Here is a 25,264-nt window from a genome sequence, read left to right as displayed (position 1 = left end):
AGTATGATTGCCTCCAAATAGCTTGAAATTACAGCCTTTGTAGCATGGAAATCCACTAACCTGAGAGCCATTTCAGCACATATAGTAAAAATTACTCAAGATGTTTCCACCCAGTTTCGAACTGGGGACCTTTCGCGTGTGAGGCGAACGTGATAACCACTACACTATGGAAACCTGTCTTGAGGTAGCATAAGGAAGTCTTGCGAATCACGAATTTTAAAAAACGTATAATGTAAAAGAGAGCTAAATACTCTTAGCGTCGCAAACAATCTATACTTTCTGTCAAAAGCTGACCGCTGTTTCTGCTCGGTTTCGAACCGAGGACCTTTCGCGTGTTAGGCGAACGTGATAACCACTACACTACAGAAACCTCATGGTGAGCTTAACTGCCTTTTTCCAAGACAGGTTCATCCCATAATCTGCCCTGCAATCAGAGTGTTGGTCTGTGTAAATTCCACAAGCAACAGGAAAGTGCTCATTGGGCTTGGTAGTCTGTCTTGAGATCCTTAGCACGATTGCCTTCAACTAGCTTGAAATTGGAGCCTTTGTAGTGTGGAAATGCGCTTGACGGAGATCCATTTCAGCATGTTTAGTTAAAAAACACTCAATTTGTTTCTGCCCAGTTTCGAACTGGGGACCTTTCGCGTGTAAAGCGAACGTGATAACCACTACACTAGAGAAACCTCACAGTGAGTTTAGTGGCCTTTTTCAAAGACAGGTTCATCCCATAATCTGCACCGCAAGCAGAGTGTCAGTCTGTGTAGATTCCACAAACAACAGAACAGAGATAATTCACCATTGGAGTCTGGCTTGAGATCCTTAGTATGATTGCCTTCAAATAGCTTTTAGCCTTTGTAGCTGGATATCCACTTACCTTAGAGCCATTTCAGCACATATAGTAAAAATTGCTCAAGTTGTTTCCACCCAGTTTCGAACTGGGGACCTTTCGCGTGTGAGGCGAACGTGATAACCACTACACTATGGAAACCTGTCTTCAGGAAGCAGAAGAAAATCTTCAGACTCACAAATTAAAATGTGTATAATGTAAAAGGGAGATAGATACTCTTGGCGTTGCAAACAATTCATACTTTCTGTCAAAAGTTGGTCGCTGTTTCTGCTCGGTTTCGAACCGAGGACCTTTCGCGTGTTAGGCGAACGTGATAACCACTACACTACAGAAACTTCACTTTGGGTTGAGTGGTCTTTTTCCAACACAGGTTCATCCAATAATATGCACTGCAAGCAGAGTGTCAGTCTGTGTAGATTCCACAAACAACAGGACAGAGCTAATTCATCATGGTAGTCTGACTTGAGGTCCTTAGTATGATTGCCTCCAAATAGCTTGAAATTACAGCCTTTGTAGCATGGAAATCCACTAACCTGAGAGCCATTTCAGCACATATAGTAAAAATTACTCAAGATGTTTCCACCCAGTTTCGAACTGGGGACCTTTCGCGTGTGAGGCGAACGTGATAACCACTACACTATGGAAACCTGTCTTGAGGTAGCATAAGGAAGTCTTGCGAATCACGAATTTTAAAAAACGTATAATGTAAAAGAGAGCTAAATACTCTTAACGTCGCAAACAATCTATACTTTCTGTCAAAAGCTGACCGCTGTTTCTGCTCGGTTTCGAACCGAGGACCTTTCGCGTGTTAGGCGAACGTGATAACCACTACACTACAGAAACCTCATGGTGAGCTTAACTGCCTTTTTCCAAGACAGGTTCATCCCATAATCTGCCCTGCAATCAGAGTGTTGGTCTGTGTAAATTCCACAAGCAACAGGAAAGTGCTCATTGGGCTTGGTAGTCTGTCTTGAGATCCTTAGCACGATTGCCTTCAACTAGCTTGAAATTGGAGCCTTTGTAGTGTGGAAATGCGCTTGACGGAGATCCATTTCAGCATGTTTAGTTAAAAAACACTCAATTTGTTTCTGCCCAGTTTCGAACTGGGGACCTTTCGCGTGTAAAGCGAACGTGATAACCACTACACTAGAGAAACCTCACAGTGAGTTTAGTGGCCTTTTTCAAAGACAGGTTCATCCCATAATCTGCACCGCAAGCAGAGTGTCAGTCTGTGTAGATTCCACAAACAACAGAACAGAGATAATTCACCATTGGAGTCTGGCTTGAGATCCTTAGTATGATTGCCTTCAAATAGCTTTTAGCCTTTGTAGCTGGATATCCACTTACCTTAGAGCCATTTCAGCACATATAGTAAAAATTGCTCAAGTTGTTTCCACCCAGTTTCGAACTGGGGACCTTTCGCGTGTGAGGCGAACGTGATAACCACTACACTATGGAAACCTGTCTTCAGGAAGCAGAAGAAAATCTTCAGACTCACAAATTAAAATGTGTATAATGTAAAAGGGAGATAGATACTCTTGGCGTTGCAAACAATTCATACTTTCTGTCAAAAGTTGGTCGCTGTTTCTGCTCGGTTTCGAACCGAGGACCTTTCGCGTGTTAGGCGAACGTGATAACCACTACACTACAGAAACTTCACTTTGGGTTGAGTGGTCTTTTTCCAACACAGGTTCATCCAATAATATGCACTGCAAGCAGAGTGTCAGTCTGTGTAGATTCCACAAACAACAGGACAGAGCTAATTCATCATGGTAGTCTGACTTGAGGTCCTTAGTATGATTGCCTCCAAATAGCTTGAAATTACAGCCTTTGTAGCATGGAAATCCACTAACCTGAGAGCCATTTCAGCACATATAGTAAAAATTACTCAAGATGTTTCCACCCAGTTTCGAACTGGGGACCTTTCGCGTGTGAGGCGAACGTGATAACCACTACACTATGGAAACCTGTCTTGAGGTAGCATAAGGAAGTCTTGCGAATCACGAATTTTAAAAAACGTATAATGTAAAAGAGAGCTAAATACTCTTAGCGTCGCAAACAATCTATACTTTCTGTCAAAAGCTGACCGCTGTTTCTGCTCGGTTTCGAACCGAGGACCTTTCGCGTGTTAGGCGAACGTGATAACCACTACACTACAGAAACCTCATGGTGAGCTTAACTGCCTTTTTCCAAGACAGGTTCATCCCATAATCTGCCCTGCAATCAGAGTGTTGGTCTGTGTAAATTCCACAAGCAACAGGAAAGTGCTCATTGGGCTTGGTAGTCTTTCTTGAAATCCTTAGCACGATTGCCTTCAACTAGCTTGAAATTGGAGCCTTTGTAGTGTGGAAATGCGCTTGCCGGAGATCCATTTCAGCATGTTTAGTTAAAAAAACACTCAATTTGTTTCTGCCCAGTTTCGAACTGGGGACCTTTCGCGTGTAAAGCAAACGTGATAACCACTACACTACAGAAACCTCACAGTGAGTTTAGTGGCCTTTTTCCAAGACAGGTTCATCCCATAATCTGCACCGCAAGCAGAGTGTCAGTCTGTGTAGATTCCACAAACAACAGAACAGAGATAATTCACCATTGGAGTCTGGCTTGAGATCCTTAGTATGATTGCCTTCAAATAGCTTTTAGCCTTTGTAGCTGGATATCCACTTACCTTAGAGCCATTTCAGCACATATAGTAAAAATTGCTCAAGTTGTTTCCACCCAGTTTCGAACTGGGGACCTTTCGCGTGTGAGGCGAACGTGATAACCACTATACTATGGAAACCTGTCTTCAGGAAGCAGAAGAAAATCTTCAGACTCACAAATTAAAATGTGTATAATGTAAAAGGGAGATAGATACTCTTGGCGTTGCAAACAATTCATACTTTCTGTCAAAAGTTGGTCGCTGTTTCTGCTCAGTTTCGAACCGAGGACCTTTCGCGTGTTAGGCGAACGTGATAACCACTACACTACAGAAACCTCATGGTGAGCTTAATTGCCTTTTTCCAAGACAGGTTCATCCCATAATCTGCCCTGCAATCAGAGTGTTGGTCTGTGTAAATTCCACAAGCAACAGGAAAGTGCTCATTGGGCTCTGTAGTCTGTCTTGAGATCCTTAGCAGGATTGCCTTCAACTAGCTTGAAATTGGAGCCTTTGTAGTGTGGAAATGCGCTTGCCGGAGATCCATTTCAGCATGTTTAGTTAAAAAACACTCAATTTGTTTCTGCCCAGTTTCGAACTGGGGACCTTTCGCGTGTAAAGCGAACGTGATAACCACTACACTAGAGAAACCTCACAGTGAGTTTAGTGGCCTTTTTCCAAGACAGGTTCATCCCATAATCTGCACCGCAAGCAGAGTGTCAGTCTGTGTAGATTCCACAAACAACAGAACAGAGATATTAACAATTGGAGTCTGGCTTGAGATCCTTAGTATGATTGCCTTCAAATAGCTTTTAGCCTTTGTAGCTGGATATCCACTTACCTTAGAGCCATTTCAGCACATATAGTAAAAATTGCTCAAGTTGTTTCCACCCAGTTTCGAACTGGGGACCTTTCGCGTGTGAGGCGAACGTGATAACCACTACACTATGGAAACCTGTCTTCAGGAAGCAGAAGAAAATCTTCAGACTCACAAATTAAAATGTGTATAATGTAAAAGGGAGATAGATACTCTTGGCGTTGCAAACAATTCATACTTTCTGTCAAAAGTTGGTCGCTGTTTCTGCTCGGTTTCGAACCGAGGACCTTTCGCGTGTTAGGCGAACGTGATAACCACTACACTACAGAAACTTCACTTTGGGTTGAGTGGTCTTTTTCCAAGACAGGTTCATCCAATAATATGCACTGCAAGCAGAGTGTCAGTCTGTGTAGATTCCACAAACAACAGGACAGAGCTAATTCATCATGGCAGTCTGACTTGAGGTCCTTTGTATGATTGCCTCCAAATAGCTTGAAATTACAGCCTTTGTAGCATGGAAATCCACTAACCTGAGAGCCATTTCAGCACATATAGTAAAAATTACTCAAGATGTTTCCACCCAGTTTCGAACTGGGGACCTTTCGCGTGTGAGGCGAACGTGATAACCACTACACTATGGAAACCTGTCCTGAGGTAGCATAAGGAAGTCTTGCGAATCACGATTTTTAAAAAACGTATAATGTAAAAGAGAGCTAAATACTCTTAGCGTCGCAAACAATCTATACTTTCTGTCAAAAGCTGACCGCTGTTTCTGCTCGGTTTCGAACCGAGGACCTTTCGCGTGTTAGGCGAACGTGATAACCACTACACTACAGAAACCTCATGGTGAGCTTAATTGCCTTTTTCCAAGACAGGTTCATCCCATAATCTGCCCTGCAATCAGAGTGTTGGTCTGTGTAAATTCCACAAGCAACAGGAAAGTGCTCATTGGGCTTGGTAGTCTGTCTTGAGATCCTTAGCACGATTGCCTTCAACTAGCTTGAAATTGGAGCCTTTGTAGTGTGGAAATGCGCTTGCCGGAGATCCATTTCAGCATGTTTAGTTAAAAAACACTCAATTTGTTTCTGCCCAGTTTCGAACTGGGGACCTTTCGCGTGTAAAGCGAACGTGATAACCACTACACTACAGAAACCTCAAAGTGAGTTTAGTGGCCTTTTTCCAAGACAGGTTCATCCCATAATCTGCACCGCAAGCAGAGTGTCAGTCTGTGTAGATTCCACAAACAACAGAACAGAGATAATTCACCATTGGAGTCTGGCTTGAGATCCTTAGTATGATTGCCTTCAAATAGCTTTTAGCCTTTGTAGCTGGATATCCACTTACCTTAGAGCCATTTCAGCACATATAGTAAAAATTGCTCAAGTTGTTTCCACCCAGTTTCGAACTGGGGACCTTTCGCGTGTGAGGCGAACGTGATAACCACTACACTATGGAAACCTGTCTTCAGGAAGCAGAAGAAAATCTTCAGACTCACAAATTAAAATGTGTATAATGTAAAAGGGAGATAGATACTCTTGGCGTTGCAAACAATTCATACTTTCTGTCAAAAGTTGGTCGCTGTTTCTGCTCGGTTTCGAACCGAGGACCTTTCGCGTGTTAGGCGAACGTGATAACCACTACACTACAGAAACTTCACTTTGGGTTGAGTGGTCTTTTTCCAACACAGGTTCATCCAATAATATGCACTGCAAGCAGAGTGTCAGTCTGTGTAGATTCCACAAACAACAGGACAGAGCTAATTCATCATGGTAGTCTGACTTGAGGTCCTTAGTATGATTGCCTCCAAATAGCTTGAAATTACAGCCTTTGTAGCATGGAAATCCACTAACCTGAGAGCCATTTCAGCACATATAGTAAAAATTACTCAAGATGTTTCCACCCAGTTTCGAACTGGGGACCTTTCGCGTGTGAGGCGAACGTGATAACCACTACACTATGGAAACCTGTCTTGAGGTAGCATAAGGAAGTCTTGCGAATCACGAATTTTAAAAAACGTATAATGTAAAAGAGAGCTAAATACTCTTAGCGTCGCAAACAATCTATACTTTCTGTCAAAAGCTGACCGCTGTTTCTGCTCGGTTTCGAACCGAGGACCTTTCGCGTGTTAGGCGAACGTGATAACCACTACACTACAGAAACCTCATGGTGAGCTTAACTGCCTTTTTCCAAGACAGGTTCATCCCATAATCTGCCCTGCAATCAGAGTGTTGGTCTGTGTAAATTCCACAAGCAACAGGAAAGTGCTCATTGGGCTTGGTAGTCTTTCTTGAAATCCTTAGCACGATTGCCTTCAACTAGCTTGAAATTGGAGCCTTTGTAGTGTGGAAATGCGCTTGCCGGAGATCCATTTCAGCATGTTTAGTTAAAAAAACACTCAATTTGTTTCTGCCCAGTTTCGAACTGGGGACCTTTCGCGTGTAAAGCAAACGTGATAACCACTACACTACAGAAACCTCACAGTGAGTTTAGTGGCCTTTTTCCAAGACAGGTTCATCCCATAATCTGCACCGCAAGCAGAGTGTCAGTCTGTGTAGATTCCACAAACAACAGAACAGAGATAATTCACCATTGGAGTCTGGCTTGAGATCCTTAGTATGATTGCCTTCAAATAGCTTTTAGCCTTTGTAGCTGGATATCCACTTACCTTAGAGCAATTTCAGCACATATAGTAAAAATTGCTCAAGTTGTTTCCACCCAGTTTCGAACTGGGGACCTTTCGCGTGTGAGGCGAACGTGATAACCACTATACTATGGAAACCTGTCTTCAGGAAGCAGAAGAAAATCTTCAGACTCACAAATTAAAATGTGTATAATGTAAAAGGGAGATAGATACTCTTGGCGTTGCAAACAATTCATACTTTCTGTCAAAAGTTGGTCGCTGTTTCTGCTCAGTTTCGAACCGAGGACCTTTCGCGTGTTAGGCGAACGTGATAACCACTACACTACAGAAACCTCATGGTGAGCTTAATTGCCTTTTTCCAAGACAGGTTCATCCCATAATCTGCCCTGCAATCAGAGTGTTGGTCTGTGTAAATTCCACAAGCAACAGGAAAGTGCTCATTGGGCTCTGTAGTCTGTCTTGAGATCCTTAGCACGATTGCCTTCAACTAGCTTGAAATTGGAGCCTTTGTAGTGTGGAAATGCGCTTGCCGGAGATCCATTTCAGCATGTTTAGTTAAAAAACACTCAATTTGTTTCTGCCCAGTTTCGAACTGGGGACCTTTCGCGTGTAAAGCGAACGTGATAACCACTACACTAGAGAAACCTCACAGTGAGTTTAGTGGCCTTTTTCCAAGACAGGTTCATCCCATAATCTGCACCGCAAGCAGAGTGTCAGTCTGTGTAGATTCCACAAACAACAGAACAGAGATAATTCACCATTGGAGTCTGGCTTGAGATCCTTAGTATGATTGCCTTCAAATAGCTTTTAGCCTTTGTAGCTGGATATCCACTTACCTTAGAGCCATTTCAGCACATATAGTAAAAATTGCTCAAGTTGTTTCCACCCAGTTTCGAACTGGGGACCTTTCGCGTGTGAGGCGAACGTGATAACCACTACACTATGGAAACCTGTCTTCAGGAAGCAGAAGAAAATCTTCAGACTCACAAATTAAAATGTGTATAATGTAAAAGGGAGATAGATACTCTTGGCGTTGCAAACAATTCATACTTTCTGTCAAAAGTTGGTCGCTGTTTCTGCTCGGTTTCGAACCGAGGACCTTTCGCGTGTTAGGCGAACGTGATAACCACTACACTACAGAAACCTCATGGTGAGCTTAATTGCCTTTTTCCAAGACAGGTTCATCCCATAATCTGCCCTGCAATCAGAGTGTTGGTCTGTGTAAATTCCACAAGCAACAGGAAAGTGCTCATTGGGCTTGGTAGTCTGTCTTGAGATCCTTAGCACGATTGCCTTCAACTAGCTTGAAATTGGAGCCTTTGTAGTGTGGAAATGCGCTTGCCGGAGATCCATTTCAGCATGTTTAGTTAAAAAACACTCAATTTGTTTCTGCCCAGTTTCGAACTGGGGACCTTTCGCGTGTAAAGCGAACGTGATAACCACTACACTACAGAAACCTCACAGTGAGTTTAGTGGCCTTTTTCCAAGACAGGTTCATCCCATAATCTGCACCGCAAGCAGAGTGTCAGTCTGTGTAGATTCCACAAACAACAGAACAGAGATAATTCACCATTGGAGTCTGGCTTGAGATCCTTAGTATGATTGCCTTCAAATAGCTTTTAGCCTTTGTAGCTGGATATCCACTTACCTTAGAGCCATTTCAGCACATATAGTAAAAATTGCTCAAGTTGTTTCCACCCAGTTTCGAACTGGGGACCTTTCGCGTGTGAGGCGAACGTGATAACCACTACACTATGGAAACCTGTCTTCAGGAAGCAGAAGAAAATCTTCAGACTCACAAATTAAAATGTGTATAACGTAAAAGGGAGATAGATACTCTTGGCGTTGCAAACAATTCATACTTTCTGTCAAAAGTTGGTCGCTGTTTCTGCTCGGTTTCGAACCGAGGACCTTTCGCGTGTTAGGCGAACGTGATAACCACTACACTACAGAAACTTCACTTTGGGTTGAGTGGTCTTTTTCCAAGACAGGTTCATCCAATAATATGCACTGCAAGCAGAGTGTCAGTCTGTGTAGATTCCACAAACAACAGGACAGAGCTAATTCATCATGGCAGTCTGACTTGAGGTCCTTTGTATGATTGCCTCCAAATAGCTTGAAATTACAGCCTTTGTAGCATGGAAATCCACTAACCTGAGAGCCATTTCAGCACATATAGTAAAAATTACTCAAGATGTTTCCACCCAGTTTCGAACTGGGGACCTTTCGCGTGTGAGGCGAACGTGATAACCACTACACTATGGAAACCTGTCCTGAGGTAGCATAAGGAAGTCTTGCGAATCACGATTTTTAAAAAACGTATAATGTAAAAGAGAGCTAAATACTCTTAGCGTCGCAAACAATCTATACTTTCTGTCAAAAGCTGACCGCTGTTTCTGCTCGGTTTCGAACCGAGGACCTTTCGCGTGTTAGGCGAACGTGATAACCACTACACTACAGAAACCTCATGGTGAGCTTAATTGCCTTTTTCCAAGACAGGTTCATCCCATAATCTGCCCTGCAATCAGAGTGTTGGTCTGTGTAAATTCCACAAGCAACAGGAAAGTGCTCATTGGGCTTGGTAGTCTGTCTTGAGATCCTTAGCACGATTGCCTTCAACTAGCTTGAAATTGGAGCCTTTGTAGTGTGGAAATGCGCTTGCCGGAGATCCATTTCAGCATGTTTAGTTAAAAAACACTCAATTTGTTTCTGCCCAGTTTCGAACTGGGGACCTTTCGCGTGTAAAGCGAACGTGATAACCACTACACTACAGAAACCTCAAAGTGAGTTTAGTGGCCTTTTTCCAAGACAGGTTCATCCCATAATCTGCACCGCAAGCAGAGTGTCAGTCTGTGTAGATTCCACAAACAACAGAACAGAGATAATTCACCATTGGAGTCTGGCTTGAGATCCTTAGTATGATTGCCTTCAAATAGCTTTTAGCCTTTGTAGCTGGATATCCACTTACCTTAGAGCCATTTCAGCACATATAGTAAAAATTGCTCAAGTTGTTTCCACCCAGTTTCGAACTGGGGACCTTTCGCGTGTGAGGCGAACGTGATAACCACTACACTATGGAAACCTGTCTTCAGGAAGCAGAAGAAAATCTTCAGACTCACAAATTAAAATGTGTATAACGTAAAAGGGAGATAGATACTCTTGGCGTTGCAAACAATTCATACTTTCTGTCAAAAGTTGGTCGCTGTTTCTGCTCGGTTTCGAACCGAGGACCTTTCGCGTGTTAGGCGAACGTGATAACCACTACACTACAGAAACTTCACTTTGGGTTGAGTGGTCTTTTTCCAAGACAGGTTCATCCAATAATATGCACTGCAAGCAGAGTGTCAGTCTGTGTAGATTCCACAAACAACAGGACAGAGCTAATTCATCATGGCAGTCTGACTTGAGGTCCTTTGTATGATTGCCTCCAAATAGCTTGAAATTACAGCCTTTGTAGCATGGAAATCCACTAACCTGAGAGCCATTTCAGCACATATAGTAAAAATTACTCAAGATGTTTCCACCCAGTTTCGAACTGGGGACCTTTCGCGTGTGAGGCGAACGTGATAACCACTACACTATGGAAACCTGTCCTGAGGTAGCATAAGGAAGTCTTGCGAATCACGAATTTTAAAAAACGTATAATGTAAAAGAGAGCTAAATACTCTTAGCGTCGCAAACAATCTATACTTTCTGTCAAAAGCTGACCGCTGTTTCTGCTCGGTTTCGAACCGAGGACCTTTCGCGTGTTAGGCGAACGTGATAACCACTACACTACAGAAACCTCATGGTGAGCTTAATTGCCTTTTTCCAAGACAGGTTCATCCCATAATCTGCCCTGCAATCAGAGTGTTGGTCTGTGTAAATTCCACAAGCAACAGGAAAGTGCTCATTGGGCTTGGTAGTCTGTCTTGAGATCCTTAGCACGATTGCCTTCAACTAGCTTGAAATTGGAGCCTTTGTAGTGTGGAAATGCGCTTGCCGGAGATCCATTTCAGCATGTTTAGTTAAAAAACACTCAATTTGTTTCTGCCCAGTTTCGAACTGGGGACCTTTCGCGTGTAAAGCGAACGTGATAACCACTACACTACAGAAACCTCAAAGTGAGTTTAGTGGCCTTTTTCCAAGACAGGTTCATCCCATAATCTGCACCGCAAGCAGAGTGTCAGTCTGTGTAGATTCCACAAACAACAGAACAGAGATAATTCACCATTGGAGTCTGGCTTGAGATCCTTAGTATGATTGCCTTCAAATAGCTTTTAGCCTTTGTAGCTGGATATCCACTTACCTTAGAGCCATTTCAGCACATATAGTAAAAATTGCTCAAGTTGTTTCCACCCAGTTTCGAACTGTGGACCTTTCGCATGTGAGGCGAACGTGATAACCACTACACTATGGAAACCTGTCTTCAGGAAGCAGAAGAAAATCTTCAGACTCACAAATTAAAATGTGTATAATGTAAAAGGGAGATAGATACTCTTGGCGTTGCAAACAATTCATACTTTCTGTCAAAAGTTGGTCGCTGTTTCTGCTCGGTTTCGAACCGAGGACCTTTCGCGTGTTAGGCGAACGTGATAACCACTACACTACAGAAACTTCACTTTGGGTTGAGTGGTCTTTTTCCAAGACAGGTTCATCCAATAATATGCACTGCAAGCAGAGTGTCAGTCTGTGTAGATTCCACAAACAACAGGACAGAGCTAATTCATCATGGTAGTCTGACTTGAGGTCCTTAGTATGATTGCCTCCAAATAGCTTGAAATTACAGCCTTTGTAGCATGGAAATCCACTAACCTGAGAGCCATTTCAGCACATATAGTAAAAATTACTCAAGATGTTTCAAAATGGTTAAGCTTAACTTCCCTTAACTTTTCCCATTCATTCTCTATGGTAGTGCTTAACACTACGGATGCAATATATATTTGACCGCAGGTAGATTTCATGGCGCTGTTTCGCCGTTTCCGTGGCGCGGAATTTAAAAGAAGCGCAGTGTCATCTTGTCATCTGTCAATCATTCGCAGTGGAGGAGGGGAGACCCGTTTTACGATCGGAGAGATATTTATTTACCGTCAGCAAACTTGTTTTGTCCACCAAATACTGCCTAAGCTACATTCAGACAGATTTTACCTCAGGTGACTACATGTACTTTATTACTTATATATTTCTGCCATTAATTTGCATGTATATTATCGTATTATGTTTAACGTTAACTGTAACGTTAGCCTATGTTAATTGTGTTGAATGGTTTGTCCCGTTAGAAAATAGTAAACTAAACTCCTCGACGAACATACACCTGTTATTGTATTAGAGTATCTTTGTTTGCAAATGGGATTGTTTTTTCATTGATTTTATGTATATAAAAGTATTTTAATTTACAGTGCGGTAACGTTATGATCTAACGTAGTAACTAGTGCTAACGTCACCTCATACTGCACGGTTAACATATAAGTTACACTGTTATTTTACCAGCCAAAAGTTTGAGAATGTAAAATGTTTTATGTGTTTAAAGAAGTCTCTTCTACACATCATTTATGTTATGAAAATACCACAAAAAAAAAAAAAAAAAACATTTTTGAAATATAAAATGACTTTTATATTTTAATATATATACATTTTGTATTTATTCCTGCGATCAAAGCTGAATTTATCATGATTACTCCAGTCAGTGTCACATGATCCTTCACTAATCATTCTCAGATGATTTAATCAAGAAACATTTATGATTATTATCACTGTTGAAAGCAGTTGTGTAAAACATTTTTTTAGGATTCTTTTATGAATAGAAAGTTCAAAAGAACAGTATTTATCTGAAATAAAGCTTTTGTAAGAACTTAAATACATTAATACGTTTATTCAGCAAGGATGCTGATCAAGTGACAGCATTTATAATGTTTCAAAAGCTTTATATTTCAATAAAAGCTGTTCTTTTAAAAATTCTATTGATTAAATAATCAGATTTATTTTTTACACAACTGTTTTCAACACTGATAATAATACATATCAGAAGGATTTGTGAAGGATCATGTGACGATGATAGATTCAGCTTTGCATCACAGTAATAAATTGCCTTTTAAAATATATTAAAATAGAAAAAGTTATTTTAAATTGTAAATGTTTTGTATTTTTGTATTGTATGTTCTATTTTATCCTTGGTGAACAGAAGAGACTACTGTAAAAATGTATTTTCAAATAATCTTACTATTTTCTAACTTGACGGGTATTGTATTTTTAAAAATTTGAATGTAATAAATATAACTCACACATATATTGCATTTTAATTACAAAAATATGTGTGTGCAATTTAATGGTATAATAAATGAATAACATTTTATTAAGAAATAACTAAACACAAAGAATTTTACAAAATAAATAGATTTATTTTCATTTATTAATTTGTTTTTAGAATAAACTGGTACATTTAAATGTTGTTTTATTTATTAAGAAATAATTCTTAATAATGTATTCAGAATAGAAGTGTATTAATTAATACGGTGTGTTAATGCAACAGACGAATAAACACTAATCAGCTCTTTGTGTACAGCACAGCAAGATGAAGTCGAAAGTGATCTTCCCAGGCAAGATCAAAGTGTGCTTCAGGAAAGGACCAACTGGATATCTGAGACAAGATCCCTCAGATGAAGCCAAGAGGATCAAAGACAACCCCAATCTCCAGGACAAATCAGCCCCTCAAAGGGAAGACAAGGTCAAGGAGAATGCCCGCTCTGTTGTCTTCATGAGAGGAGGAGATGTGTCAGACAGACAGGAGGTGATGGGAGAGTTTGTGCTTCAGTTTGGAAAGTACAAAGGCAAGTCATTCCGGTGGCTGCTAGAGAATGATGTAGGCTATACACTATTCCTGACTAAGACGGTTGAGGAGGAGGAGAGAGCCGGACAGTTTAAACCGGAGGGTCCCAAGAAGGAGAGCCTACTTTCATTCCTTGAGTTCAGTAGAAGCTTCCAGGAAATCGAGGACCTCAAAAAGTATTTAGCTGGAAGATCAGTGGCACCACCTGTGAGGAATGAAGATGATAACGTGGTTGGCTTTGGGGTTAATGCAGACAGGACTTGGAGGGAGGTTTGGGAGAGCAGAGCAGATGGATATGCTGCATTCATCCTCCAGAAACGGTGTGTTCCAGGCAGCAAAATGTATCGGCTGCAGCAGTACCTCACTCAGAAAAAGACCAAGCTTCAGAGTGTTTCAGTGGAACTTGCAGCATCTGCCTCTCATCCTCCAGGTTTGTTACAGTACAGTTGAGTATATATTAGGTCAAAACTGAAATATGTAAATGTGGGATGACATATGATTTGCTTTTTTGCTTTTTTGCTTTGTTTCACAGAAATGGAGGATGATGAAGAATTGGAGAGAATGATGCTTTCTATATCCCCATCCAAAATCCAAGGCCAATTGAGTAAGAAAATCACTCACACACACAAACACATTCTGCATTTTTACATTTTTAATAAAACATTGTTTAGTATGTTTTTAAAGCTATTTGATTTACGCGCACATATGAAATGTCCTCATAAACCACTTTTATGTTTTTATACCAATGTAATACCCATGTCATTATACAAATTTGTGTCCCCATAAATCACACAAACAAGCGCGCACACACACACATGGTATTTATAATGGTTGCTTTATCAATTTTTTTCTAAATGTATTTTTTTTTTAAATGTACACCCGTTTGAATGTAAACTCAGGGTATTGGTGTAAAATAGCTTAATGCTCAGTCACTTTTCACTGAATAATCTTTGATTTGTTCTTTTTTAATAGACATGGAGGAAGGTGAAGAATCCGGAAGGATGATGCTACCCACATATTCATCGAAACTTCCAGGTCAACTGAGTGAGAACCACATATATGCTTACACACACACACACACACACACACACACACACACACACACACACACACACACACACACACACACACACACACACACACACACTTCAGCCCTCTATCAAACTGGATTTTTTCCCATGAAACATAATTGCATTTTTATCCAGCATTATTCAAGATGGTAAATGTTTGGGATGTTACATTGTTTCTGTGCTGTGCATTCCAGTTTACAATATGAGAGGGGTAGAGAGGGGTATGAGAGGGGTATGAGAGGGGTATGAAAGGGGTAGAGAGGGGTATGAGAGGGGTATGAAAGGGGTAGAGAGGGGTATGAAAGGGGTAGAGAGGGGTATGAGAGGGGTAGAGAGGGGTATGAGAGGGGTAGAGAGGGGTATGAAAGGGGTAGAGAGGGGTATGAGAGGGGTAGAGAGGGGTATGAGAGGGGTAGAGAGGGGTATGAGAGGGGTAGAGAGGGGTATGAGAGGGGTATGAGAGGGGTAGAGAGGGGTATGAAAGGGGTAGAGAGGGGTATGAAAGGGGTAGAGAGGGGTATGAGAGGGGTAGAGAGGGGTATGAAAGGGGTAGAGAGGGGTATGAAAGGGGTAGAGAGGGGTATGAAAGGGGTAGAGAGGGGTATGAGGGGTATGAAAGGGGTAGAGAGGGGTATGAGAGGGGTATGAAAGGGGTAGAGAGGGGTATGAAAGTGGTAGAGAGGGGTATGAGGGGTATGAAAGGGGTAGAGAGGGGTATGAGAGGGGTATGAAAGGGGTATGAGGGGTATGAAAGGGGTAGAGAGGGGTATGAGAGGGGTATGAAAGGGGTAGAGAGGGGTATGAAAGGGGTATAGAGGGGTATGAGAGGGGTAGAGAGGGGTATGAAAGGGGTAGAGAGGGGTATGACAGGGGTATGAGAGGGGTAGAGAGGGGTATGAAAGGGGTAGAGAGGGGTATGAGAGGGGTAGAGAGGGGTATGAGAGGGGTATGAGAGGGGTAGAGAGGGGTATGAGAGGGGTAGAGAGGGGTATGAAAGGGGTATGAGAGGGGTATGAGAGGGGTAGAGAGGGGTATGAAAGGGGTAGAGAGGGGTATGAGAGGGGTATGAAAGGGGTAGAGAGGGGTATGAGAGGGGTAGAGAGGGGTATGAAAGGGGTAGAGAGGGGTATGAAAGGGGTAGAGAGGGGTAGAGAGGGGTATGAAAGGGGTAGAGAGGGGTATGAGGGGTATGAAAGGGGTAGAGAGGGGTATGAGAGGGGTATGAAAGGGGTAGAGAGGGGTATGAAAGTGGTAGAGAGGGGTATGAGGGGTATGAAAGGTGTAGAGAGGGGTATGAGAGGGGTATGAAAGGGGTATGAGGGGTATGAAAGGGGTAGAGAGGGGTATGAGAGGGGTATGAAAGGGGTAGAGAGGGGTATGAAAGGGGTATAGAGGGGTATGAGAGGGGTAGAGAGGGGTATGAAAGGGGTAGAGAGGGGTATGAGAGGGGTATGAGAGGGGTAGAGAGGGGTATGAAAGGGGTAGAGAGGGGTATGAGAGGGGTAGAGAGGGGTATGAGAGGGGTAGAGAGGGGTATGAGAGGGGTAGAGAGGGGTATGAAAGGGGTAGAGAGGGGTATGAGAGGGGTAGAGAGGGGTATGAAAGGGGTAGAGAGGGGTATGAAAGGGGTAGAGAGGGGTAGAGAGGGGTATGAGAGGGGTAGAGAGGGGTATGAAAGGGGTAGAGAGGGGTATGAGAGGGGTAGAGAGGGGTATGAGAGGGGTAGAGAGGGGTATGAAAGGGGTAGAGAGGGGTATGAGAGGGGTATGAAAGGGGTAGAGAGGGGTATGAGAGGGGTATGAAAGGGTAGAGAGGGGTATGAGAGGGGTATGAGAGGGGTAGAGAGGGGTATGAGAGGGGTAGAGATAAATTGTTTCATCAATAGACAGTACTGGTCTTGTGTGTACTGTTTGGTCAATATATTCATATACTTTACTCAAACAATATCTCTGAAAAATATCAAACCCAGATTATATCATTAGAAAAGTAAATTTTACAAGTGCTTAAGATTGAGAACAGCAGTGTGTAAATGAATCAAACAGAATCAGAATGTATGAACCATACAGTGTCAAAATTGGGTTTCGTTAAATTATTGTTTCATTTTGCAAAAGAACTGAGGTGTTCTGCTACTTGTGTGTGTTGATTGTGTGAGGTGTGTATAGTGTTTTGACAAAACAAGCCTTAAAAAACTAACAGTAAAGGTGTACATATGTAATTTTGTCTGTTTATGTTATTAATGCTTGAAAGTTAAATTATCTTCACTGTGCTTTTAGGTTCAGACATTGTTGGAGTCCCAGTGGTCAAAGGTCTTATTCCTGCTGCATACTAAGGATAATTCTGACATGAATCAGGATTATCTATTCTACATTTATTTTTTGCTGTTTGTTGGTTAGGCCACGTTCAGGCCTGTTCTAATTCTTGTGTTCAATTGTTCTACTAACATTGAAGGCATTTGTATCTCATCGTTGAGGGTAAGTACAGAGTTCTTGTTTTGCATGCTATACTTAAAGGTTTGGTATGTACATGTTCTACAGAGTAAAAGAAACACATGTCCAAAATGCAGAAGTACAGCAAAAGTACAAATATATTTTTAATTTGGACTAGAATGGCGCATCCCATTTGATACATGAAGTTGTAGACTACTCATGCAATGTAGACCCACTAACATACCACACCCCTAATATTAGTAGAGCGCAGGGCACAACCTAACGCTGGGTTAGTTGTAACACATACGTTTTAACACTTTCCACACATGCCAGGATGACAAAACTTAGTGTATTTACTAGTTGCCATATCAACATTATTTAGAGAAAAGCACCAAAATTAAAAAAAAAATCTTTGGAAGATTTCACTGAACATTTATTTAATTATAGCAAAAGTAAATGTCTTAATTAAATTCATTTTTCATCTCAGTTAATACTCTGAACCCCAAGTGGATTTACACAAACTGAGACAGTCAAAAAGCGTTAGGTTGTGCCCCGCTCTCCCCTAAAAATAGTACTGAAGTCAAGTGTTCTATGGGTTTGCATGTATTTGCATTACTACTTATTAACACATTTACTAAGGGACAGAACTACAGGGTATTAGAATTAAATTACATTTTTCTGTGTTAGGGAGGCGTAAACCACCAGCAACACCAACAAAACCAGACCGGACTAAAGAATATAGTGCAACTGCCTCTCCACGGCCAGGTTGGTACATGGACGTGTACACATGTCGACTGCTGTAAGGATATGCCTGTTTCTGATCAGAGTTATGTTTTTTCCCCAATTCCCTTCACTCCAGTGAGGGTTCCTTTGCCAGTACCTTCAGAGTTGCTTAAACTGGGGTTATCTACAATCAAGACCACAGTACCTTTGAGACCAGGGCAAGAAACCGTGTTCTGTCAATGTAAGGACTTAATGTAACATAATTTTACTTGTATAACTTTTACTTGTAACATAATTTTATCAAATTTAAAACAGATTTTACATATTTAACAAATGTAATGCTCATCTATGACTAATGTCATCCTTGTCGTCCTGTAGCCCTCCTCCCAGTTACCTCTGCACAGTCTACAGCCTCTACTCCTCCCTCACGTTCCCCTTCAGCTGTTGGCGAGGCTTTCTCTGGACTCCCTGGTGCCTCTACTCCTCCCACAGCACTGCCTGCAGCCTCTGCTGGGTACCCTACTAAGTTGGAGGAGAAGCATGCTGTTCCACCATTGCCAAGCTATGACCAGGATGTGAGCCGATGGCACTGCTCTCACCAGCAGAGAATCTGGATGAAAACTGAAATGGAAGACTTGGGACTGTGGCCAGGATCTAGACCGGTGAGACATCCAATGAACATGATCTCCTTGTGGCGTTACCCACCTCAGCCTGAGCTTATTGATGCTATCTATGAGCTCCCATCACCAAAATACTTTCAACTTCATCCATTCTTCATTTGGAAACCAGAGCACAGCATTATGGAAAGAGTCCGCAACAACTACACTCTGCCATGCCTGTACGGCTGTCCGAATCCCCACGTTGTCTCGTCAGGTGTTGGACGACCCCGTGTCATTATTGGTACGAACAGCCAATACTACATACTTGCCTCTCGGCTCAGCTGTAAAGTTTGTAAAAAGTACTGGTTTGCAGACAAACCCCAATGGATGGACATGCTGCCAAGTCGTTTCTGCAACATTTTGCCAGCTTTTCTAACCCACAAGAAGGCCATATGTAAGACTGTGATGGATGAGTTGCGGCGCACAGCAAAGTCTCCCAACGATATGGCTAATCAGTTGAATGAGGCTCTCCACCTCAGGTATGAGCGTGCACACCTGGCTTACCTGTCCACTGTTAAAAATGTGCTGGATGGAGACAGTGGACTTTATGGTCAGCAGACCATCACAGGAGCACTAAGAGCAACAAACACTCCTGCTCCATTTGGTGGGTATAGTGATGTGGTCGGCTGGTGCGGAGTAACAGTCTCACCCCACTACTTGGTTGACTGCCTCATTCAGGAGTACCATAGGCAAGAGAGCACACTCAATCTGCTCCTCCAAGGCACGTTTGGACAAGTATTAAGGGCTGACCATACCCGCAAGCTGGCCCGGAAGGTTGTGCTTGCATCAGGTACTATGTCATCCTATGCCGTCATGAATGAAAACTGGATGATCTTGTCCTGGGTGATGCTGCAGTCTGAAAGTGACAAATCCCTGCAGCCAATGTATGAGGGGCTGTCTCGTCGCTACATTTTTGCTGGACTGCCAAAAGCCAACTACCAGTGGGTTGACAGGTAAGAACCAGCCATCACATTTTACTTCCCACCTATATTATATGTGTAACATAAACACAATATAGTATAACAAATACATGTATCATATGTATTTTAATGTTTAACATTTTAAATATACTTCTCTTTGTGTTTAAAACAGAGATTGCTGTGCTGCCTTCAGGATCCCAAACCCTGAGCCACAGGAGCACCTCCTTTGGGATTCTTGGTCGACCACTGAGGCTATAGTGACTGTGGCAACCTCTGGGCATATAATCAACACCTGTTCCTCCCGCGCAGAATACAACAGCGACATCAACATCAAGCTGGACTTGTTCCACTGCATGCGGCGATTCTCCAGAGAGTGTGTGTCAGAGCACCATCCACTGCACAGTGCTTTCTGTAAGTTTCTGTCAGCAGCTTTCAGTGTTGTGGACCAGACGGACCTACAGAGACTGAAGCAGGCGTATGTCTTCTGTGGGATAGTGCCTGCAAATCCAACAAAGCAGCACATCAGGGAGCACTGCCGCACCAGGGTCCCACACCCCACAGAGCTGCTGGAGAGAGTGGAGAGCGTTCTGCAAAGATTTTTTTTAGAATGTGATCCTGATGGTGTGCCACTGTTCAAACCATCAATGTTGAAGGTGTGGAGGATTCAGAGAGTCCACATCCTCAGAGGCTGCCTGAGTGACCCAGAGGTTGCAGAGGGGATCCTCTATAGGCATGGTGGAACGGTCCAGCTGAACCATGTGAAGGGAGAGGCAGCAGCTGTACCGGTTTGGATCCCTGTGAGAGGCACCTCTCAGCAGGAGGGGTTCCATTTCCATCAGGCAAGATGGGTCACCGGCACTCAGGTATCCACAGAACTTTTCCAGGCGCAGGGCATGATTGGAGTGGCTCGTTGGAATTTCCAGCGCCTTGTGGACCTGAAGCAGCCTGAAGTGAAGCTGCCTGCAGTTTTTGATCCAGTGCTGATCATGGAACTAAACAAGCTTTCAGACGTGGTGACGGGTCAAGCCAAGTACCCTGCTTTACTTGTCTCACAGACAGACACCAGAGAAAGGTTTGGACTGCAGTATCTGGAGCCTGGTTGTCGTCCTGTACCCCTGGACTGGGACAAGCACAAGTCCCAAAAGGTACATGTTGCAGGGGAGGGAGAGCGTCAGTCCTCAGAGCTGTCTGCACTCAGTGAGAGTTTCCCACCTGATGACCCACCCGAGGAGGTCAGGGAGGAACACTTTGCTCAGGTAAACTTGACTGTTGTATATAGGAATTTCACTGTCAATCTCACTCACTAAAACACAAAATGTAACTATGTAATCACTGATTTTATCCAAAATTAATTACCCTATGCTCCAGGATGACATCTTTGGTGTGGCTCCTCTTGGCTCAAAAACAATGATCCAGCCTGGACAGCCCACCAATGTAAAAGGTAATTTAACTCCCATCCTCATCCCTTTATTATTCCTTATTTATATGAATACTACGGCTATTTGAGAGATAAACGTAAAAATGATTTATTTTCCACTCTCCTTTAGATGAGATAACACCACCACTGCCCTTTACTCCCTCTCCACGTGCTGCTCGCACAGGTTCCATCAAGGCAGGCGGTCTACTTTTTGTCCTGGACCATGTTCGGTGGACACAGCCCATGAGGGATTGCATTGATGGCCTTCTGGTAAAGTACCACGGGCAGAAAGACCTCCTCATCCAGGTGGATGCAGAGTATGCTGCCCTTGTGCAGGCTGCCTCCAGGGATCCCAATAGCCTTTTACACCCCACCACAAAACAGCATATCTCCCGTTATGTGAAACACCTGGCCAAGATGACAAACACAAGTTCATCCCTGAACACCAGTCCAGAGAAACTCCTGGAAACCCAGCAGCTGTGGCATCACCTTACAGAAGGCAGTGAAACTGTAAGTGTTCCAGTGTTAACCCTCCAACCTGCCCCAGTGAACCCACCCAGTAATAAGCCCCAGGAGTCCCCGCTAACTAAGGGTGAGATTGAAGAAATGGTGAAAGAGCTTGTGGAGAAGCAGCAGCAAAAGCAACTGCAACAGCAGCCTGCCACAAAGAGGACACGGAACTGTCTTGCTTGTGGGCAGCCAAAGTCACGTTACCTTGGTGATGGCTCCTCCATTCATTTCTTCTATCAGTCTGGGGCCGTGAAGTACTTTTACTGCTCGACAAAGGTATACCAGCTGTATGCAGCGGAAGGCCTCACCAATCCTCGAATGCCATTTGCTGACTTTGCTGAATTGCCTTTTTTTAACCGAGAGCTAGAGGCCGTAAAGCAGCGTTCTGCAGAGGCAAGACAGGTAATGGAGGAGCGGGGAAAGAGAAAGGCCTTGGAGCAGCACCCCACTGGTCGCCTCTGTAGGTTCTGTCACAAGCCACTCAAACAAGGTCCAGAGAGTCCACACACACATACTGGGTTCCCTGGTGTGGCAGGGAAATATGTCTATTGTCCTGCCAAAGTGTTTTCCCTATATCGGACAGAAGGGATGCCTCACGAGATGACTTGGGGAGAGTTCTGTCAGTCTTCTTTTTATGAGGCTGAAAGGAAGAGATGGGCAGCAGAAAAGGGAAAGTGACTGCCCTCATGTTTCCTGGCTTTGAATATGTACATATTGTAATTGTTGTATTATAAAAATATAACTGTGTGTCTTGTTTGTTATGGATGTCTGTTACATGCTGAAACCACTGGTTTGTTCTTGCCTTATTGTCTTTCTGGGGTTTCTTCTTTCTTTTATTTTAGAATGCCATGTTGGTCCAGGATTGAAGGATTGTAAAATGTAAAAAATTCTGCTTAACTTTTACTGATTCATTTGCCATTTTTGTTTATTTATCAATGAAAATGTGTTTACAATTGTTTCAAAACATTTTCAAAACTCAGATTATTTAGATGATTGAAAGCACTACTTTTAATCTTTTGAAATTGTAAATACTTTGTATCTCACCTGTAAGAAATGTTTGCATATAATATTTATTAAGCATGTTGTTATACTGTTCTTAAATTTTATTAGTTTATTACTTTTGGTACAATCATATTTATAACTGTACTGTATACACGCACATGGGCAGTAGGATCATCTGTGTTCAACTGAAAAGTAGCCTAAGTGGTTTCTTTTTTATTCTTCCATAGACCTTTGTTCAGTTTAAACTGTAACTTGATTTCATAGACTGATTATTTATTTTGGTTATGTTAAGATATTCCCAGTGTTAATTTATTTTTTTATTCAATACAATTGTCTTTTTTCCCACATTATCTACATAGTGCAATTAATATTTACATAATGTTGTGGTAGAATGCATACATTTTGCTTTGTTCTTTTGAATGTTAAACTTATTTATCTTGTGTAAAAAGATACATTTGTAAATATTTGTTTGATCTTGCTTGTGTTTTAAACATTCTGATATTTGCAATATTTTCAGTACTTGCTATAACATGTTTATTATTATATTTTTATTATAGAAAAAAATGTTCAATTCACGTTCTCTTTTAGCAATTCATTTTACTCGTTCTAAATGTTGACAATGTCTGTTTAATATGCTGTGATATATATTTATCCTCTATTATCCTAGTATTAATATATAATAAACTAAATATATATAAAAAGAATGTTGTGTGGTGTTTTCATTTTAAATATAAATATTTAAATATGTGAAACATTAATTACCAATGGCTATGTAATTTTGGACACCTTAGAGAAAACTCTTAGGAAATGACTTATATTTGTAAATCTTAGTTTAATATGATTTACGATATTTTAGGGACATTAAAAAGAAATGTAAAAACAATCACATAATAAAAAAATATACTACTATAACACAACTCCGTATTTGTATATTAATCATTTTAAATAGTTTTATATTTTCAAATAATGATACACATCGTACACAAAGACATCTGTTATAGCTTCTTATTTTTGTATCTATCTTAAAAACAATTAGACTATAAATAATGTTACTATAATTGTTAATATTACACTATAGAAACAATTATAGTAATGCACTTAGTAAATTTAATTTAAACTACATATCAGTTGTGCATTCTTTAGCAATTTTTAAATAATGTATAAAATGTATATACTATATATACTATAGTATAAATTTTGTTCACACTTCACACAAAATATATTTATTGTGTGAAGTGTGTGAAATATTTTGTAGGGTGTCTTCATTTTAATTAATCATATTTTAATTATTAAAATATTAACGACAACACCTGAACTATTATAGATGTTAGTAACTAAAACTTATGCAGACCTTACACAAGAATAATAACTGTTCAATACTTGATTATGTATGTTTATCATACGCTACGCAAATCTATATGAACAGTAACTTTAAATACATGTAATGTTATTTGTGGTCGAGGCGGGATTCGAACCTCCAATTTTATGCACTATTTTTGGCCCGCCTCTCTGGATTTTCCTCGCTTTCTATTGGCTAGCAGCGCTCTACACCTACGCGCGACTGGCCTTCGCGTGTGAGGCGAACGTGATAACCACTACACTATGGAAACCTGTCTTGAGGTAGCATAAGGAAGTCTTGCGAATCACGAATTTTAAAAAACGTATAATGTAAAAGAGAGCTAAATACTCTTAGCGTCGCAAACAATCTATACTTTCTGTCAAAAGCTGACCGCTGTTTCTGCTCGGTTTCGAACCGAGGACCTTTCGCGTGTTAGGCGAACGTGATAACCACTACACTACAGAAACCTCATGGTGAGCTTAATTGCCTTTTTCCAAGACAGGTTCATCCCATAATCTGCCCTGCAATCAGAGTGTTGGTCTGTGTAAATACCACAAGCAACAGGAAAGTGCTCATTGGGCTTGGTAGTCTGTCTTGAGATCCTTAGCACGATTGCCTTCAACTAGCTTGAAATTGGAGCCTTTGTAGTGTGGAAATGCGCTTGCCGGAGATCCATTTCAGCATGTTTAGTTCAAAAACACTCAATTTGTTTCTGCCCAGTTTCGAACTGGGGACCTTTCGCGTGTAAAGCGAACGTGATAACCACTACACTACAGAAACCTCACAGTGAGTTTAGTGGCCTTTTTCCAAGACAGGTTCATCCCATAATCTGCACCGCAAGCAGAGTGTCAGTCTGTGTAGATTCCACAAACAACAGAACAGAGATAATTCACCATTGGAGTCTGGCTTGAGATCCTTAGTATGATTGCCTTCAAATAGCTTTTAGCCTTTGTAGCTGGATATCCACTTACCTTAGAGCCATTTCAGCACATATAGTAAAAATTGCTCAAGTTGTTTCCACCCAGTTTCGAACTGGGGACCTTTCGCGTGTGAGGCGAACGTGATAACCACTACACTATGGAAACCTGTCTTCAGGAAGCAGAAGAAAATCTTCAGACTCACAAATTAAAATGTGTATAATGTAAAAGGGAGATAGATACTCTTGGCGTTGCAAACAATTCATACTTTCTGTCAAAAGTTGGTCGCTGTTTCTGCTCGGTTTCGAACCGAGGACCTTTCGCGTGTTAGGCGAACGTGATAACCACTACACTACAGAAACCTCATGGTGAGCTTAATTGCCTTTTTCCAAGACAGGTTCATCCCATAATCTGCCCTGCAATCAGAGTGTTGGTCTGTGTAAATTCCACAAGCAACAGGAAAGTGCTCATTGGGCTTGGTAGTCTGTCTTGAGATCCTTAGCACGATTGCCTTCAACTAGCTTGAAATTGGA

The 25,264-nt window shown here is 41.8% G+C and overlaps 1 protein-coding gene and 43 non-coding genes across 44 annotated transcripts; 1 reads left to right on the top strand and 43 right to left on the bottom strand.

The window, feature by feature from the left end:
* Window positions 1-101: 101 nt before the first annotated feature.
* On the bottom strand, window positions 102-174 carry trnav-cac (transfer RNA valine (anticodon CAC)). Its single transcript has one exon. It is a non-coding gene; the product is annotated as a tRNA-Val (tRNA).
* A 123-nt stretch (window positions 175-297) lies between these two features.
* Window positions 298-370, bottom strand: trnav-aac (transfer RNA valine (anticodon AAC)). Its single transcript has one exon. It is a non-coding gene; the product is annotated as a tRNA-Val (tRNA).
* A 240-nt stretch (window positions 371-610) lies between these two features.
* trnav-uac (transfer RNA valine (anticodon UAC)) lies at window positions 611-683 on the bottom strand. Its single transcript has one exon. It is a non-coding gene; the product is annotated as a tRNA-Val (tRNA).
* Window positions 684-915: 232 nt separating this feature from the next.
* trnav-cac (transfer RNA valine (anticodon CAC)) lies at window positions 916-988 on the bottom strand. Its single transcript has one exon. It is a non-coding gene; the product is annotated as a tRNA-Val (tRNA).
* Window positions 989-1,109: 121 nt separating this feature from the next.
* trnav-aac (transfer RNA valine (anticodon AAC)) lies at window positions 1,110-1,182 on the bottom strand. Its single transcript has one exon. It is a non-coding gene; the product is annotated as a tRNA-Val (tRNA).
* A 239-nt stretch (window positions 1,183-1,421) lies between these two features.
* Window positions 1,422-1,494, bottom strand: trnav-cac (transfer RNA valine (anticodon CAC)). The gene has a single exon. It is a non-coding gene; the product is annotated as a tRNA-Val (tRNA).
* A 123-nt stretch (window positions 1,495-1,617) lies between these two features.
* trnav-aac (transfer RNA valine (anticodon AAC)) lies at window positions 1,618-1,690 on the bottom strand. The gene has a single exon. It is a non-coding gene; the product is annotated as a tRNA-Val (tRNA).
* A 240-nt stretch (window positions 1,691-1,930) lies between these two features.
* On the bottom strand, window positions 1,931-2,003 carry trnav-uac (transfer RNA valine (anticodon UAC)). The gene has a single exon. It is a non-coding gene; the product is annotated as a tRNA-Val (tRNA).
* A 232-nt stretch (window positions 2,004-2,235) lies between these two features.
* Window positions 2,236-2,308, bottom strand: trnav-cac (transfer RNA valine (anticodon CAC)). The gene has a single exon. It is a non-coding gene; the product is annotated as a tRNA-Val (tRNA).
* Window positions 2,309-2,429: 121 nt separating this feature from the next.
* trnav-aac (transfer RNA valine (anticodon AAC)) lies at window positions 2,430-2,502 on the bottom strand. The gene has a single exon. It is a non-coding gene; the product is annotated as a tRNA-Val (tRNA).
* A 239-nt stretch (window positions 2,503-2,741) lies between these two features.
* On the bottom strand, window positions 2,742-2,814 carry trnav-cac (transfer RNA valine (anticodon CAC)). The gene has a single exon. It is a non-coding gene; the product is annotated as a tRNA-Val (tRNA).
* Window positions 2,815-2,937: 123 nt separating this feature from the next.
* Window positions 2,938-3,010, bottom strand: trnav-aac (transfer RNA valine (anticodon AAC)). Its single transcript has one exon. It is a non-coding gene; the product is annotated as a tRNA-Val (tRNA).
* Window positions 3,011-3,251: 241 nt separating this feature from the next.
* On the bottom strand, window positions 3,252-3,324 carry trnav-uac (transfer RNA valine (anticodon UAC)). The gene has a single exon. It is a non-coding gene; the product is annotated as a tRNA-Val (tRNA).
* A 739-nt stretch (window positions 3,325-4,063) lies between these two features.
* trnav-uac (transfer RNA valine (anticodon UAC)) lies at window positions 4,064-4,136 on the bottom strand. Its single transcript has one exon. It is a non-coding gene; the product is annotated as a tRNA-Val (tRNA).
* Window positions 4,137-4,367: 231 nt separating this feature from the next.
* On the bottom strand, window positions 4,368-4,440 carry trnav-cac (transfer RNA valine (anticodon CAC)). The gene has a single exon. It is a non-coding gene; the product is annotated as a tRNA-Val (tRNA).
* Window positions 4,441-4,561: 121 nt separating this feature from the next.
* trnav-aac (transfer RNA valine (anticodon AAC)) lies at window positions 4,562-4,634 on the bottom strand. The gene has a single exon. It is a non-coding gene; the product is annotated as a tRNA-Val (tRNA).
* Window positions 4,635-4,873: 239 nt separating this feature from the next.
* trnav-cac (transfer RNA valine (anticodon CAC)) lies at window positions 4,874-4,946 on the bottom strand. The gene has a single exon. It is a non-coding gene; the product is annotated as a tRNA-Val (tRNA).
* A 123-nt stretch (window positions 4,947-5,069) lies between these two features.
* trnav-aac (transfer RNA valine (anticodon AAC)) lies at window positions 5,070-5,142 on the bottom strand. Its single transcript has one exon. It is a non-coding gene; the product is annotated as a tRNA-Val (tRNA).
* A 240-nt stretch (window positions 5,143-5,382) lies between these two features.
* Window positions 5,383-5,455, bottom strand: trnav-uac (transfer RNA valine (anticodon UAC)). Its single transcript has one exon. It is a non-coding gene; the product is annotated as a tRNA-Val (tRNA).
* Window positions 5,456-5,687: 232 nt separating this feature from the next.
* On the bottom strand, window positions 5,688-5,760 carry trnav-cac (transfer RNA valine (anticodon CAC)). Its single transcript has one exon. It is a non-coding gene; the product is annotated as a tRNA-Val (tRNA).
* A 121-nt stretch (window positions 5,761-5,881) lies between these two features.
* On the bottom strand, window positions 5,882-5,954 carry trnav-aac (transfer RNA valine (anticodon AAC)). Its single transcript has one exon. It is a non-coding gene; the product is annotated as a tRNA-Val (tRNA).
* A 239-nt stretch (window positions 5,955-6,193) lies between these two features.
* Window positions 6,194-6,266, bottom strand: trnav-cac (transfer RNA valine (anticodon CAC)). The gene has a single exon. It is a non-coding gene; the product is annotated as a tRNA-Val (tRNA).
* A 123-nt stretch (window positions 6,267-6,389) lies between these two features.
* trnav-aac (transfer RNA valine (anticodon AAC)) lies at window positions 6,390-6,462 on the bottom strand. The gene has a single exon. It is a non-coding gene; the product is annotated as a tRNA-Val (tRNA).
* Window positions 6,463-6,703: 241 nt separating this feature from the next.
* On the bottom strand, window positions 6,704-6,776 carry trnav-uac (transfer RNA valine (anticodon UAC)). Its single transcript has one exon. It is a non-coding gene; the product is annotated as a tRNA-Val (tRNA).
* A 739-nt stretch (window positions 6,777-7,515) lies between these two features.
* On the bottom strand, window positions 7,516-7,588 carry trnav-uac (transfer RNA valine (anticodon UAC)). The gene has a single exon. It is a non-coding gene; the product is annotated as a tRNA-Val (tRNA).
* A 232-nt stretch (window positions 7,589-7,820) lies between these two features.
* On the bottom strand, window positions 7,821-7,893 carry trnav-cac (transfer RNA valine (anticodon CAC)). The gene has a single exon. It is a non-coding gene; the product is annotated as a tRNA-Val (tRNA).
* A 121-nt stretch (window positions 7,894-8,014) lies between these two features.
* trnav-aac (transfer RNA valine (anticodon AAC)) lies at window positions 8,015-8,087 on the bottom strand. Its single transcript has one exon. It is a non-coding gene; the product is annotated as a tRNA-Val (tRNA).
* Window positions 8,088-8,327: 240 nt separating this feature from the next.
* On the bottom strand, window positions 8,328-8,400 carry trnav-uac (transfer RNA valine (anticodon UAC)). Its single transcript has one exon. It is a non-coding gene; the product is annotated as a tRNA-Val (tRNA).
* A 232-nt stretch (window positions 8,401-8,632) lies between these two features.
* trnav-cac (transfer RNA valine (anticodon CAC)) lies at window positions 8,633-8,705 on the bottom strand. The gene has a single exon. It is a non-coding gene; the product is annotated as a tRNA-Val (tRNA).
* A 121-nt stretch (window positions 8,706-8,826) lies between these two features.
* On the bottom strand, window positions 8,827-8,899 carry trnav-aac (transfer RNA valine (anticodon AAC)). Its single transcript has one exon. It is a non-coding gene; the product is annotated as a tRNA-Val (tRNA).
* Window positions 8,900-9,138: 239 nt separating this feature from the next.
* Window positions 9,139-9,211, bottom strand: trnav-cac (transfer RNA valine (anticodon CAC)). Its single transcript has one exon. It is a non-coding gene; the product is annotated as a tRNA-Val (tRNA).
* Window positions 9,212-9,334: 123 nt separating this feature from the next.
* Window positions 9,335-9,407, bottom strand: trnav-aac (transfer RNA valine (anticodon AAC)). The gene has a single exon. It is a non-coding gene; the product is annotated as a tRNA-Val (tRNA).
* A 240-nt stretch (window positions 9,408-9,647) lies between these two features.
* Window positions 9,648-9,720, bottom strand: trnav-uac (transfer RNA valine (anticodon UAC)). Its single transcript has one exon. It is a non-coding gene; the product is annotated as a tRNA-Val (tRNA).
* A 232-nt stretch (window positions 9,721-9,952) lies between these two features.
* trnav-cac (transfer RNA valine (anticodon CAC)) lies at window positions 9,953-10,025 on the bottom strand. The gene has a single exon. It is a non-coding gene; the product is annotated as a tRNA-Val (tRNA).
* A 121-nt stretch (window positions 10,026-10,146) lies between these two features.
* Window positions 10,147-10,219, bottom strand: trnav-aac (transfer RNA valine (anticodon AAC)). Its single transcript has one exon. It is a non-coding gene; the product is annotated as a tRNA-Val (tRNA).
* A 239-nt stretch (window positions 10,220-10,458) lies between these two features.
* Window positions 10,459-10,531, bottom strand: trnav-cac (transfer RNA valine (anticodon CAC)). Its single transcript has one exon. It is a non-coding gene; the product is annotated as a tRNA-Val (tRNA).
* A 123-nt stretch (window positions 10,532-10,654) lies between these two features.
* Window positions 10,655-10,727, bottom strand: trnav-aac (transfer RNA valine (anticodon AAC)). Its single transcript has one exon. It is a non-coding gene; the product is annotated as a tRNA-Val (tRNA).
* Window positions 10,728-10,967: 240 nt separating this feature from the next.
* On the bottom strand, window positions 10,968-11,040 carry trnav-uac (transfer RNA valine (anticodon UAC)). The gene has a single exon. It is a non-coding gene; the product is annotated as a tRNA-Val (tRNA).
* A 426-nt stretch (window positions 11,041-11,466) lies between these two features.
* trnav-aac (transfer RNA valine (anticodon AAC)) lies at window positions 11,467-11,539 on the bottom strand. Its single transcript has one exon. It is a non-coding gene; the product is annotated as a tRNA-Val (tRNA).
* Window positions 11,540-17,835: 6,296 nt separating this feature from the next.
* On the top strand, window positions 17,836-22,952 carry LOC137075771 (uncharacterized). The gene is made up of 7 exons (XM_067444721.1): window positions 17,836-17,839; window positions 17,932-18,009; window positions 18,104-18,208; window positions 18,346-19,579; window positions 19,719-20,802; window positions 20,915-20,987; window positions 21,094-22,952. Exons 1-7 carry the CDS (start codon window positions 17,836-17,838, stop codon window positions 22,149-22,151), a joined length of 3,636 nt encoding a protein of 1,211 aa, XP_067300822.1. The 3' UTR covers window positions 22,152-22,952.
* A 1,256-nt stretch (window positions 22,953-24,208) lies between these two features.
* trnav-aac (transfer RNA valine (anticodon AAC)) lies at window positions 24,209-24,281 on the bottom strand. The gene has a single exon. It is a non-coding gene; the product is annotated as a tRNA-Val (tRNA).
* A 240-nt stretch (window positions 24,282-24,521) lies between these two features.
* trnav-uac (transfer RNA valine (anticodon UAC)) lies at window positions 24,522-24,594 on the bottom strand. The gene has a single exon. It is a non-coding gene; the product is annotated as a tRNA-Val (tRNA).
* Window positions 24,595-24,826: 232 nt separating this feature from the next.
* On the bottom strand, window positions 24,827-24,899 carry trnav-cac (transfer RNA valine (anticodon CAC)). Its single transcript has one exon. It is a non-coding gene; the product is annotated as a tRNA-Val (tRNA).
* Window positions 24,900-25,020: 121 nt separating this feature from the next.
* trnav-aac (transfer RNA valine (anticodon AAC)) lies at window positions 25,021-25,093 on the bottom strand. The gene has a single exon. It is a non-coding gene; the product is annotated as a tRNA-Val (tRNA).
* Window positions 25,094-25,264: the final 171 nt, after the last annotated feature.

This window comes from Pseudorasbora parva, chromosome 5 (assembly GCF_024679245.1).
Source record: "Pseudorasbora parva isolate DD20220531a chromosome 5, ASM2467924v1, whole genome shotgun sequence".
In the NCBI taxonomy this organism is placed as follows: Eukaryota; Metazoa; Chordata; class Actinopteri; order Cypriniformes; family Gobionidae; genus Pseudorasbora; species Pseudorasbora parva.
This window is presented reverse-complemented; position numbering and strand designations above follow the sequence as displayed.

Excerpts from the sequence above, each read along its gene's own strand:
- LOC137075771 (XM_067444721.1), top strand. Across the intron at positions 18,010-18,103 it reads AACTGCCTCTCCACGGCCAG|TGAGGGTTCCTTTGCCAGTA; the intron begins GTTGGTACATGG and ends CCTTCACTCCAG. Across the intron at positions 20,803-20,914 it reads GGGAGGAACACTTTGCTCAG|GATGACATCTTTGGTGTGGC; the intron begins GTAAACTTGACT and ends CCTATGCTCCAG.